This window comes from Portunus trituberculatus, chromosome 42 (genome assembly GCF_017591435.1).
Source record: "Portunus trituberculatus isolate SZX2019 chromosome 42, ASM1759143v1, whole genome shotgun sequence".
Classification (NCBI taxonomy): domain Eukaryota; kingdom Metazoa; phylum Arthropoda; class Malacostraca; order Decapoda; family Portunidae; genus Portunus; species Portunus trituberculatus.
In genome coordinates, this window is record NC_059296.1 from 16574596 (window position 1) to 16589127 (window position 14532).

General features: G+C 40.3%; 1 protein-coding gene across 3 annotated transcripts in view; it reads right to left on the reverse strand.

Moving 5' to 3' along the window:
- Nucleotides 1-251: 251 nt before the first annotated feature.
- The window catches only part of LOC123517304 (centromere protein L-like), a 51227-nt gene continuing 36946 nt past the window's right edge, over nt 252-14532 (reverse strand). For 2 of the 3 annotated variants that reach the window (XM_045277254.1, XM_045277252.1), the window contains 2 exons: nt 2479-2580; nt 252-2035 (listed from right to left, as the gene is read on the reverse strand). In XM_045277254.1, coding sequence (XP_045133189.1) covers nt 1988-2035; nt 2479-2580 — 150 coding nt within the window. In that variant the 3' untranslated portion in view covers nt 252-1987. Of the gene's footprint in view, nt 2036-2477; nt 2614-14532 lie in introns of those variants that run through there. The other variant, XM_045277255.1, reaches the window with a different exon arrangement.

A 14532-nucleotide genomic window follows, 5' to 3' on the forward strand; every position in this document is an offset into this window, starting at 1 on the left:
TATATATATTTATTTATATTATAGTCTATAGCTCCTGTAGGTATACTTGAAGAGTATGGGAAGTGCTGTCCAGCTTCCACCCACATATATTAGACCTTTTGCTTCAGTTACCTCTTCCACCCACATATATCAGACCTCTTGCTTCAGTTACCTCTTTCACTCACATACGTTAGACCTTTTGCTTCAATTACCTCTTTCACCACTGTTAAAATTTTTTGGGTTTAGCTTTGAATTAGCAATTAAAACAACTATTTGCTTATTTCATATTATTTATTATTTCTCCTCCAATATTAAATTTATCCTTCCTTTCTTTCAGTTACCATTTCCTAATTATCATCTCACTTTAAATAGAGAAAAGATCAAGAGGAATGCACCTATTATACCCATTTTACTTCAATCTAGTTACATTGGTCTGCTACCACTCTTACTGTTGCTTTCATATTTCAGTCTAATTTGTGTATAATTCATAATTTTTTTTCCCAATTACTCTTGTATTTTTTTAAGATATTGAGTAAGTCTTCATGATTGACCTGGTCAAAAGCTTTCTTATATATAAACTATAAAGAATCAATACACATTTACCATACTTATTTGCTACTTTTTCAAAATAATTATCTGAAGTAAACATAATGAGTGGCAGTTAAAGATATGAACTATTCATCCTATATAACTAATGCATTGCTTCTTGTGGTTTCTATCATCGATGAAAGTATTCTCATTATAAGAGAGAGAGAGAGAGAGAGAGAGAGAGAGAGAGAGAGAGAGAGAGAGAGAGAGAGAGAGAGAGAGAGAGAGAGAGAGAGAGAGATAAATTATGGAAATGCATTCCATAACAAAGCTAAGTATATTTTAATGAGTAAAAGTAGTAAAAATTTCTCATCTAAACTAGCAGTGCACATTGATATAGGGATCTAATCATGGTGAAGTACTAAAAAGTACTACACTGCATCTGCTGTAGTCTCAGGATTGGAGTAAATGCTGCGTTAAAAATGGTCTAATTATGAATGGTTAAAGGTTATATAACCAGTTTAAGCTGTCAGGCCTTGTTGTAAAAATGTGATCATGGTCAGCTGTGCTATGCATGACTTTGGATGTAGTACAGTGGTCCACAAGATTATCCCTTACCACCAGGGGCCAACAGGGATAACAGTATGAATGATGATTGTACAAATATGTGGTGTTTTATTATCAAAATATATAGACAAATATATGCATTAATGTAAAGTCATTATAAACAGTTACTCATCTATTTGCAAAAATTGCAATCATTATAATACCATAGTTTCAAGCTATTCAAGATCTACAATGCACAAGTTCCTCATTGACTTTAAAACCTCATTCTCAAAAATTTGCATCTAATTTTGTAAGTTTTGCATTACCACTTATCTTTGTTCAAAACCAATGAAGAGAGAGAGAGAGAGAGAGAGAGAGAGAGAGAGAGAGAGAGAGAGAGAGAGAGAGAGAGAGAGAGAGAGAGAGAGAGAGAGAGAGAGAGAGAGAGAGAGAGAGAGAGAAAATAAGTACTCTCATAGATCCATCTTTCTATTACTGGTGATTCCCTATTCTATAATATACTGTATACATATCACAAACAACTCTAAAATATAATGCAACCTTCCTTGATGGGAAAGACAATCAGAAGCAATGAGTCCTGTTCCTGTTTGTCTTTTAGTTGTTCCGTGTACTATGCAGCTGCACCAGTCAATCGTTCTCATGATTACAATACTGATGATACTTCATGAAAACATAAAGTTATTTATCACAAGTTAAGATACAATATTTGTGATTTAATGGCTTGCTATGGTCTCATACAATGTAACTATTAGTGAAAGCAGGTTCCATTCAGGTGAAACCTGCCGCTACACAAGAAAAATTCTGTGCCAGTTTTCCATAAAAATACAAATGCAGAATTCATGAGATGCTGGTATTACAACTATAACTGAAAATTGTATAAATGAACTGCAAACAAAATGCCAACTGCATAGTTTCATTCCAAGTTATTATTCAACTCAGCAATGGTGTCTTCTTCTAAATCCTGTAAATAAAATATAACATTAGTTTCATTGAATAGTATGTATCTATAATGGTTGTTCTCAATATTTAATATTAATTTTTGATGACGAATCTCTAATATTAGCACTAATATTATCCTTACAATAAAAGAATGGAATTTCATTTCAATCAAATCCAGTTTTCTTGAAAATAAAATAAAACAAAATAAAGAAAAAAAAACTTAAAAAAAAAACATGAAATCTAATGCAGTCTTATAAAATTCAATCCTACCTGAAGAGGAAACGCCCAAATACTGTGAAATACTGACTCCATATCATAATTTTTCCTTGCTAGATTTTACCAAGACATACTTGCAAAATAAGATTTATGCAAAAAAAGTCTATTGGATGATTTATTCAGTGATGTTTACATAAAAAACATAATGCTGCCTATTTGTATAATTCTTTATAAATTTCTTCCACAAACCTGCATCCAATCGTCACGGTTATAAGAAGTGCACATCTGCATGAAGACATCCATGAAACAATGAATCATCAGTGCCATGCTGTGCCGACACATCAGTCGCACCTGCAACACACATCCAGTTCACAATCTGTGGATCTAACATGATACATCATATATACAAGGTCTAAATTAAAGTATCAAGTAAAAAACAATATTTAACCCAAACAGTGTCAATTATAATAATAAAGTATATTCTGACAAGTTAGGTGTGAATGTTAACATTTTTTACATTTACAATGCATGCCTATCTTTTGGGCTTGGAATTATTATCGTCTGAATACTTCTGTACAAAGTTAAACATATTTGGGGATTATTCAATTTTTTCAATGCCTATGTCAACATGCATATAATATCAAAGCAATGAAAAGAAAATAAAAGCTACAGTATTAGAAAATAATAAAATTTGAGTCTCTTTACTTATTCCAAACCTATAATGTTTGTGTACATGCTAAGAAGGAGGTAGTAAACACCTACTGAAGTGAAAATTTACACCCAGCAAGGTCAAATAGCACTACTTCAGATCTGGACCGGTCCTGGTAGCCCAGTTCTGGTCTGCAGCAGTTCACGGGGTGCTGTAAACTCACCACCAAGTCTAGCTGTGAATTCACTGAGTGTTTCCCTTTATGTCTCACAGCTTAAGGGGGCAGTCACAACCTGCCCTCTAAAGACAACTCTCCTTGAGGCTTCACACAAAATTACAAGCACTTCCTACACACACACACCCTTCACTTAAAATAAAAATATGGCAACTCCTCCATCAGCCTCAGATTACCATTCCAGGAAGGGGACCATAAATGTCCCTAGGTTGGACTGCTCTATAGGTGTCAACCTAAAATGTCTTGACAGCTCCCTAAACTTTTTCTTCATTAACTTCAGTAACATTTGCAGTCTTAGATCTAATTTTCAATCTGTAGAACATCACTTCTCCTCTGCTAAACCTCATCTTCTTTTCCTCACTGAAATATAAGTGTCTGAGGCAACTGACAATAGCCCCTTTTCTTTTTTCTTTTACTTTCTCTATCTAAAACTGGATGTTGTGTCTATGTCTGCAATGACTTAACTTGCTCTCATGCCTACGCTCTTGAATCTTCCGAGTTTTCCATCTGGCTTTGGGTCAAAAGTCACTCTTTAACTAAATTTATCTATGCTGTCTATTTCTCCCCTAAATCCTCTGACTACAGTAAATTCTTTGACTATTTAACTTCTATAGTGGAGCATATTCCGTTTCTCTATCCTTTTGCAGAGATCTCCATCCTGGGAGATTTCAATGTTCACCACCAGCTTTGGCTTTCTTCTCTCTTCACTAACCATCTTGGTGAGCTAGCCTTCAACTTTGCTATCCTACATGACCTAGAGCAACTGGTGCAACACCCTACTTATTCGTATTCCTGACCGTCCTGGAGGTACGTCCAACATTCTTGACCTTACCTCTACTCCTTCTGCTTATGATGTTATCCTATATTCTCCAATGGGCTCCTCAGATCATAACCTCATATCTGTATTGTGTCCAATTTCTCCAATCTCTCCTCAGAATGGCCCAAAGCAGAGGTGCCTCAAGCATTTTGCCTCTGCCAGTTGGGGGGGACCTGAGGAGGCATTATGCTGATTTTCCCTGGAATGATTATTGTTTCCATGTCTGAGACCCATCTCTGGGTGCTGAATGTATAACAGAGGTGATAATGTCTGGCATGGAGGCATACCTTCCTCACTCTTTTTCTGAACCTAAACCTTGGTTTAACTCAGCCTGTTCTCGTGCTATACATGATAGAGAAATAGCCCAAAAAAAAGTGGCTGAGCCTTCCATTACCTGAATCTCATTCTCATGTACTTTATATTTCTGTCTGAAATCACGCCAAGTCTGTTTTTCAACTCACCAAACAATCCTTCATAAATACAAAATATCAAAATCCTTCAAACTCCAACTCTCCTCAAAACTTCTGGCAACTGGCCAAAAACATCCTCAACAACTTTACTTTACCTTGGGATGTGGGTGGGTAAGCAGCTGTCCTTCATGGCCCATGTCTCCTACCTGAGGGAGAGGACACAGGCCAGGCTGAACGTGATGTGGGCCATGACACGCCTCATGGTGGGCGCCACATACTCCGTCCTGCATCTCTACTACATGCAGGCGGTGCCGTCCCTGGTTGACTACAGTGTCCCGATCTTCACGCTCTCCCCCATACCAGCAAAAGCGACTGGAGGTGCTGCAGAAAACCACCTGAGGACCATGCTGGGGGCAGCGAGGTGGTCATGCAGAGCAAAACTGGTCTGGTGTCCCTCTCTACCCAAGTGGAACAGATTGTGGCCTGCCATGTGTTCAGGGTGCTGCAGCATGATGCGGAGGGCGTGTCACAGAGGAAGCTGCAATTAGTAATGATGCAGGGCTCCAAGGTTCTCCATAACCCGTGGCTGCTTTGGTCTGCGCTCGAAACCCACCACCTCACCCATACAGGTAACAGGCCTAAGCCTCAGCTGGACCTCCCAGCCTCCATGTACCGCATCCCAGCCATGGGAGCCTCCTGCAGCGCACTTCACCGTCACTCCTCTGACCACCAGCAAGTCCCTCTACACCACCATGGAACTGTGGCAACACACCCTAATGGATATGGCGAGGGTTACCAAGCCAGGGTGCGTCATTTACTAAACTGATGGCACAGTAAACCCATAGAGCGGCAGGACAGGAGCTGCTGCCATCACCGGCAGCACAAAGCTGTGCGTCAGGACTCCCGACCACTGTTCCACGTTGCAGACAGAGCTGCTGGCCATCCAGCTGGCCCTAGAACATGCCCAGCACTATCAGGAGGCCACCATGGTGCTGCTGCACACAGATTCCAGAGCAGGGTTGCAGGTCCTCCAGCAGCCACAGCCCAGTGACAACGTGGGCCTTGTCACCACCATCCTAGGCAGCCTGCAGAGTCTCAGCATGCAGGGGTAGTGGGTGAGGCTCAACTGGATACTGAGCCAAGTGGGCATACGAGGCAATGAGGCTGCTAGGCAGACTGTCAAGGGGCCCCAGGTAACCAGATTCGTCTCCATCAGCCTGAGGCAAATGAAGGCACAGGCCAGATGTGCCACCACCCAACACGCCCACCAGACGCACTGGCAGCTCAAGGGGAGGAAGAAGCAGGCTGCCTGGTACACCGCAGCCACCGACTACCAGGCGCTGGATGCCTCCCTACAGCGGCCATGGGCAGACAGAGTACTGCTACAGTAAGTGAGGGTGGGCTACCAAACCAGGGAGGAGCTATATGAGGGCATCCACAGGCAGGAGGGTGACCACTACAGGAGGCACAGCTGCCATCCACTCCTGCACTACCTCCTGTTCTGCCCGGCAACTGCCACCCTCAGACCAGCACAGCTGGCACCCGATCAGCCTCACCATGGTGACCAGCCACGAAGCCAGAGCTACATTCCTCGTTCACCACACACCCATGGACGTGATGTTGCGGGTGCTCCGAACTGCCCCTCTGCCCCACTGACTATGCCTCGCTTTGAGTGGTTACAAACAGCTGCCCACCACAGCAAAGAGGATGGCAAATGCCAGCCCTCAAAATGCCACCAGCAGGCTGCTGCCCACTTTGTGTAATGTACATTTCTAGATAACAAAATTATGTATTTTTGTATATTTTATACAATAAACCTTAAACAACAACAATAACTTTACTTATTCATCTTTCCCTCTTTTATTTCATGCTGATGGCACCATTGCCATAACATCTATCACCAAAGCTGAAATCTTCTCTCAAACCTTTGCTAATAACTACCTAGGATCATTTTGGACTTGTTCCTCCCTCTAACTATGTCATGCCATCAATATAAAAAAGATATTTTCCATGCCCTCGCTGGCTTAAACACTCGGAACGCTTATGGACCTCAGGGGGTCCCTCTTATCATTCTCAAAAACTGTTTCTGTGCTTGCATCTTGCTTCCCCAAACTCCTTCAATTATTTCTATCAATTTCTACCTTCCCTTCTTGTTGGAAGTTTGCCTACATTCAACCTGTTCCTAAAAAGGGTGACCGTTCTAATCCCTCAAACTACCATCCTATACCTTTAATCTCTTGCTTGTCTAAATTCTTTTAATCTATCCTCAACAGGAATTTTATTAAACACCTGTCACTTCATAATCTCCTATCTGATCACTAGTATGGCTTCCATCACGGCCACTCTACTGGCAATTTTCAGGCTTTCCTTACTGAGTCTTGGTTATCCTCTATTAGAAATTTTGGTGAAGCTTTTGCTGTCACGTTAGACATATCAAAAGCTTTTGATAGAGTCTGGCACATAGCTTTGATCTCAAAAAACTACCTTCTTATGGCTTCTATCCTTCTCTCTGCAACTTCATCTCAAGTTTCCTCTCTGACTGTTCTGTTGCTGCTCTGGTAGACACCTACTGTTCTTCTCCTAAATCTATCAACACTGGTGTTCCTCAGGGTTCTGTCCTGTCACCCACTCTCTATCTGTTACTTATTAATGATCTTAACCAAACTTCTAGCCCTATCCACTCTACAGTTTTTCACATCTTTTCAGAGACGACCAACCCTTCAGGAAGTTAACAGGTCATACAGGGATGCCACAGAATACCTAACTTCTGATTTTTCTAAAATTTCTGATTGAGGAAGGGAAAATTTAGTAGCATTGAATGCCTCAAAAATTCAATTTCTCCATCTATCAATTCAACACAACCTTCTAAACAACTATCCCCTCTCCTACACTGAATATCCCCAGCCTATCCTTTATTCATAATCTAAACTGAATACTTCACATCTCATCTCTTGCTAAAACAGCTTCTATGAAATAAGAGATTCTCCACCAGTTTTTCTCATCCCTCTGCTAACTATGTATAAAGGCCTTATCTGTCTTTGTATGGAGTACTCTTCACATGTTTGGGGAGGTTCCACTCACACCATTTTTATAAGATACAGTAGAATCAAAAGCTTTTCATCTCATCCAATTCCTCACCTCTAATTGACTGTCTTCAACCTCTTTCTCTGCCGGAATGTTGCATCTCTGGCTATTTTTCATCGCTATTTTCATACTAACTGCTCTTTTGATCTTGCTAACTGCATGCCTCCCCTCCTCCTGCTGGCTCGCTGCACAAGGCTTTCCTCTTTCTCTCACCTCTATTCTGTCCAACTCTCTAATGAAAGAGTTAATCAGTACTCTCAGTCTTTCATACCTTTCTCTGGTAAACTCTGATACTCCCTCCTTGCTTCCATATTTTCAACTTTCTATGACTTGACTTTATTCACAAGGATGGTTTCAAAACATTTGTTCCAGTCCTTTGGCTAATTCTATAGGCTCTATAAGGGGGCTAACAAGTAAGTGGGCCTTTTTTCTTTATATCTTTGTTATCCTTGGCCAGTCCTCTCTTTATGAGAAAAGAAACAAATAAAGAAGATTGTGAGGCTCTGAATCAAGACTTGACTAGGATAAATGAATGGTTGTTGATACCTACATAGACTTCATATTTGCACTCTACAGTAGAATCCAGCCATTCATACACAATCCCATCCAGGAGGCTTTACAAATTATGATTTGTATGAATGACAAATGATCTTTTTCTATAAGAAATGATGTAAATTGAATAATCCATTCCAGAGCTACAAATGACTTCTCATTTATATCTCCCCATCTCACCTTATTAGATGATGGAAAGGGGAATTTCCTTTTTCCTTTGCTGCCTCCAAGGATTCATCATATATCATTTTATTATAATGAGCAAATGTGCTTGGACTATGTTTCATGAATAGTATAATGAGTGAATGTGCTTGGATTGTATTTCATAAATAGTAAAATGTATGATTTTTTAATGTATATACATTGCTAGTCAGAGCAGAAGGTGCAGTACCTGTGACATCCTGTGAAGATTAATGACACAGAAAATATTTCAATGACGGTATTCACCTCGTGCCTTCTTGACCTTTTCGAGTCTCTTGGGAAGTGAATCACCCAGGTGGTGGAGATACTGAGCATCAATATTGTCCCATATGTCCTGAATAGTGGCTTGGAGGCATGGGAGGGAGGAGGTATCTCTCTGCTTTAGTTTCAGTTTTATGTGCGCCCAGAGATTTTCTATAGGGCTAAGGTCCGGCAAATTTGCGAGCCAAGGTTTTGAAAGGCTGACACTGCAGAAATCAAACCAGTCAACAATTAACTTTACCGTATGGCACAGTGCACCATCATCTTGCATGAAGGTATCAGCATTGCACTTTTCCATACACTAATATAACTCATCTAGAATTAGCTCAAAGTAGTTATTTTGTTTCATACAAACATTCTAAGGCAAAAACACTTATTTTCCAAGACCAGAGTAAGAAAAACAACCCCACACCATCAAAGAATCGGAGTCTTAATGTGTGTGTTGTGTAGCGTGGATTGTAACGGTTACTAATGGGTGTGCGGTACACACGGTTTCTCTGGTTGTCTGTAACCTGAAAGCTTGCCTCATCTGACCAAACTACCCTATGCCACTTACCTAAGTCCCAATCTTTGCGCTGAGACACAAAATGCAAGCCTACTGTTAAGGTGAACATTAGTGAAGCAAGTTTTTAAAATTGCGCGGCAACTCTGTTATTCCGTGTCGTCTTTCACATACCTCCACACACTCCTTTCACTCACTCCAGCCAGCAAAGAGGGTTCCTGGCCTCAAGCTGTCTTCGAATAATGTTCAGAGTTATCTAGCTCACACTGAGCTTACGCCCTTCAGACTTGTAAGATGGTGATGAAGCATCTCTTCCTCCCTCACGATAAATTTTGGTCCAACATTGAACAGTTCTGAGAGCTATGCCAGTGTTTGTGCCAATTTCTTGATTTGACTTATTCTCCCCTGCAATAATGAAATACCACGGTATTTCATTAGAAATTCACTATCACTCAGTGCTACGGAGTCGAGGTTATCCTCATGGCATGAGCGTTAATGAATACTAATATATGATGATATCCATTATAGCAGGCAATAGAGGAATGGAAACGTAAATATCGTGGTGAAAGCAGCACTCAAGCTAAAAGGGTCACAAGAAGAAGAAGAAGAAGCGACCGAGTCGCCGCAAGTCTCTGCCTCGTCTGTGGCCGATCTCATCTCTGCTTTATTTTTGGGTATTCCATGTAAGATTTCACTTTATGCATTACAAAACAATCCTTTCTTGGGGGCAAGGTTTGTAAAAAGCAAATAGAAATGTTGTTTTGTGAATATATATGCATATATAAGACAGTAACACCACCTAGAGAGGTGGTGTTACCAGCAACCTCAGAGCAACTTTGTTACAGTCCCTCCAAGTGTTCATGGATGCCATTTTGCGGCAGGAGGTTGCTCTGACGTCGTTAAAGTTTCTTGGATCCAGCTCCTGGCAGCCAATGATCACTTTTAGGCGGGCTACCAACCTCCACCCACCAACAGCAACGAATCTTTGTGGATGCTACTTTACGAAGGTTGGTATGTGAGCAGGAGGTTGCTATGGAGGTTGTCTGTACCAACATAGACAACAACCTGCTTCTTGGATCCGGCCCCAGAGCTCCCACCTATCGGCCAGCTACGGAACTCTCTGGCGCACAGTTTGAAATTATGTCTGGCGCTCAGTTTGAAAATGCGGTTGGGCCAAATCGCGTATAAGCAAACCGATTGCGCAAATTAAATTAATCATAATATTTTTTCAGTGGCATTATAACAAAAATGCTTAAATCAAACACGCGTAAATCAAGTTACCTGTACAGTAAGTCCTCGTTATACGGTACATATGCGTTCCTGGAAACCTTACCATAAATCGAAATTACCATATACCAAACCCATTATAACATGTAATAATAGGGAATGTGTCCAGCACGTCAAAAGTCACTCCTACAGAAATGAAAATACATGAAAATCATCATAAAAAAAAATGTAAAGTAATGCAAAAGAAATAAACAAAACGTTTTTATTTTACCTTTCACTTGCCATGTATTCTATCAGATAATGTCCCTACCGAGGCTAAAGGCGGTGTCACACTAGCATTTTTTCATCTTCTTTTTCTGTCAATTTTCTGACGACTGTCAACTTTTGCAGACGGTGGCCGTCACACACAAGCTTGCTTCCACCTTTGCCACGCTTGTCGATCGTTAACAAACATGGCTCCTCATTCACTCCAGCAAGCTGCGGCTTTTTTTGCACTTTATAATGTGTTTAAAGAGGAGGAAACGAGCCAAACTAGCCAAGAAACACTTATGGGTGCAGCATCATATGCTGCCCTCTTCATGCGTTTCTTGCTGTAATCAGCTGTTCTCTGATCCCAAAGGCAACGGTGACCTCTGATGCTCTCTATGAGAAATTCTTCAGAGTGTTTTGTCCACTGACAGATAATATAACTGATCATCTTGGCCAGCTACTTAGAAGTTACCTTGGAAATATTAAAAAGCGTTGCACATTTGCACTCCCCAGCAGGAAATGTAAACAAACAACTGAGGAACTCTTCATTGTTAGCTAGAAGAAAAAAATATGTATACAAATACATATTCATCAACTTCTATCATGATAATAGCATTCTTCCATTTAACAAAGAAATATTTTTTTAATAAGTGTTGATTAGAAACCATAGTTCTTATTTTGACTAAAAATTGGCGCTAGATGAAAACGATGCATTCCGTCTGACTCAAGACGACAGAAAGAGTTGACAGAAGAGTAAAAAAACGACGGAAATCGCCTGACACTGAGTGTACAAACGAGGATAAGACGTCGTCGTCTGCACTGTCGGACGATGTGGAAGGGTCGGCTGTAGCAGGGTCGGCACATTTCACTGGTTTGAAGAAAGAGGATATGAAGGAAGGGCAACCTGTAGCAGGGTCGGCATGTTTCACTGTTTTGAAGAAAGAGGATATGGAGGAAGGGCAAGCTGTAGAACCGTCGGCAACGGATGTGGAAGGGCCAACTGTAGCAGGGTCAGCAGGTGTGACAGGGATGGCATGTTTGACTGTCTTGAAGAACAAGTAGATGGGGGACTGTTTGGTTTTTCTTGTTTTTTCATCATAGATTTCTTGATAAATCTTAACACTTTTCTCTACGTCATGAGCCACTTTGCTACTCCTGGCAGGATTTGGGTCACATTCCATCAGGGTTTCCAGAGCTTTTTCGATACCACCAAGACATTCTCTAAGAGTTTTCATGTCCAAGCCACGCACAGGTTCTTCCTCGTCTCCCTCTTTTTCTGCCTCCTGTGATATCTTGTCTTACTCTATAAGTTCATTTGAGAGAGGTTCACCATGGCTTTCCAAAAGATCTTGAACATCATCATCATCAACTTCATCAAAGCCAGCCCTATGGCACAGATTTACTGTTATTTCTGATCGTACCAATGTTGTCTTCAGCGAAGCCTGGGAAGTCATGGTAGACGTCTTCACTTCGTCCCAAGATGACTTGATGTTATCTAAGGCATGCTTGATGTTATATGACTTCCACCATTCTCTGATAGTGGGCTTGCCAGGCCCATCTGTGACCTTTATCAGTTGCTGCATGGTTCGCTTATGTTCCGATGATTAAACTATTTTCCAATATCCCATGACGGGTAAAAATGGTAAACCTAGAAATTGTCAGAAGACTGTTTGAATACTAATAATTATTTTCTCTTTATTATTCTAAATACAATGATGTACTTTCTAGCTCGATGTGACCTCTGAAAGTTTAGTTATTGCCTTATCAAGGATTCCTCCTCTACCTGCTGTGTGATCCGTCAAGCAGAAACAGCTCGGTGAGCGATGACACCACGCAAACACACACACACACACACACACACACACACACACACACACATCTTCTCTCTCTCTCATCTTGGAAGAGAAATTGTACAGAGAGAGAGAGAGAGAGAGAGAGAGAGAGAGAGAGAGAGAGAGAGAGAGAGAGAGAGAGAGAGAGAGAGATTCTTTCTTTCACCCTTTTCATATCAAGTTTCAAGCAAATAACATGTAGGTATCATCTCTCTCTCTCTCTCTCTCACACACTCTTCCCAGAACACGAGAGGCACGCCTGCGTCTCCGTGAGCCACTCTGGGTTCTCAATACGATGTTTGAAGTCTGTTTTCCATCACCACTATCTCTGTCTTCTCTGTTCTGAGAAAACAGGTGGATCCTCTGAATCATTTTCCGAGTCTTCACTTCTGCTGTCGTCGCTTTCTTCAGTTTCTTCCTCATAATCACTGTCACTTGTAGTCAGGTTCAAAAGCAATGCTAAATAAAAATTATCTGTCTTGTTCCATAGTGAGTTATGAACTGAGACGTCCCTTCGCTCTTATCAGGGTGCTTTCGACATAGCGGGTTGCTGGGGTTGCCAAGTGTCGCCCTCAGAATGGGAGAATAGCTTCGTTACCCCTAAATATACAGAGCTCGTGGCAACACTACGGGTGGAAAAAGAAGCCAGATACTTCCACTCGCCATCTGACTCAAGAAACCACGCGTGGAGCTCAAACATGAGGCGCGAAAATTCTTGATTACGGGAACAATCACCGTCGCTAAGGACACACTGATACAATCGTTCATATACGATCGCCGGAACATAAGGGTTAAATGTTTGCCATAATTATTATGAATATATTTGTGCTTACAATAGACCCTTTAATATTCCATTTATTCATCTAATTAGTAATGCATGTAAGTAGTATGTAATGCAGTTAAAAAAAAAAAAAAAAAAAAAGGGAGGGGGGAGAGGAAGAGATAACAGGCTCCAAGGGTGGTCAAGTTGAAGTCAGTACTGTGAGTGGCGAGGAGGTGTGGCGTGGATGACATCATCACCCCTGCGCTGGGCCCTCTCGGATGACATGAGTGGATACCGTATCTGAATTTTCTTACCATATATCGAATCAAGGGTAGTAATTTCCAAATACCATAACTGTGAATTTACCGGATAAAGAACTACCGTATAACGAGGACTTACTGTGTATATATATATATATATATATATATATATATATATATATATATATATATATATATATATATATATATATATATATATATATATATATATATATATATATATATATATATATATATATATATATATATATATATATATATATATATATATATATATATATATATATATATATGGAGCTCTGATGTATTACTGACTTCTATCTTGTTTTATTTTTTGAGGTGCGGACTAGATTTTTCGGGCCAGTTTAATAGTTTTGGGTAGAGTACCGGAGGTGCAGTACTGGACCAAGGAAAAAAATTTTAGGCGCGGAAGTACAGGTATGGACTATCTGTGTTTCAAGGTCCGGAGGAGCGGTGTCGGAAGACCTACTATCCAGTAATGCGCCCAGCTCTGGTAGTTTGTAAGAGATTGTGTAGCTCAATCTTTTTCCTTCTGTTGCCATGATAGATCGGATCAGACGTAGAGTCGGGGGATAGCCTTTGCAACTTCTCCCCTGATGTTTTCTCTTTTGTTGTTGTTGGGTTATTAATTTTTTTCACAAGCAACTTTTATCTATTTTCTCCTTTTCTTTCACTATTAATTTTATGATTATGAACTTGCTGTTATTGTTCACCGTTGTATGGGATTGAGTCAGAGTTCCAATCAGTTGATATTTATAGACATAAAATTAAAGCAATCTAACCTTACAGGTTAGATTGCTTTAATTTTTAGAAAAATATTTTTTTAAAGTAATAATACTGGTAATAATAACAATACCAGCAATAAAATAATGATGCATGCATTTAGGGTAGGTAGAGGTACTGATCATGAGCTAGGTTAGTGAACATCAGGGAGAAGATAAGCCTAAGGGAAGTCTTAACTTTGCATATTATATGCAGGTTGATTTTTTGAGCAAAAATTTTGGGAAAAAGTTGCATCCTGTATGCCATCAAATACAGTAAATACACACATACACACAAACAACAGATGGCTAAGATTACCAATCTTTTGCTCCTGCAGGGTGGTAAGACAATGCCTCTCTAGCTAACATTCCATAGCTTACATTCTATACTTACCATTTACTAACATGATAGAAGGCAAATCTGTTTTCTATTTCTGACTCAGACCTCTAAATATCAA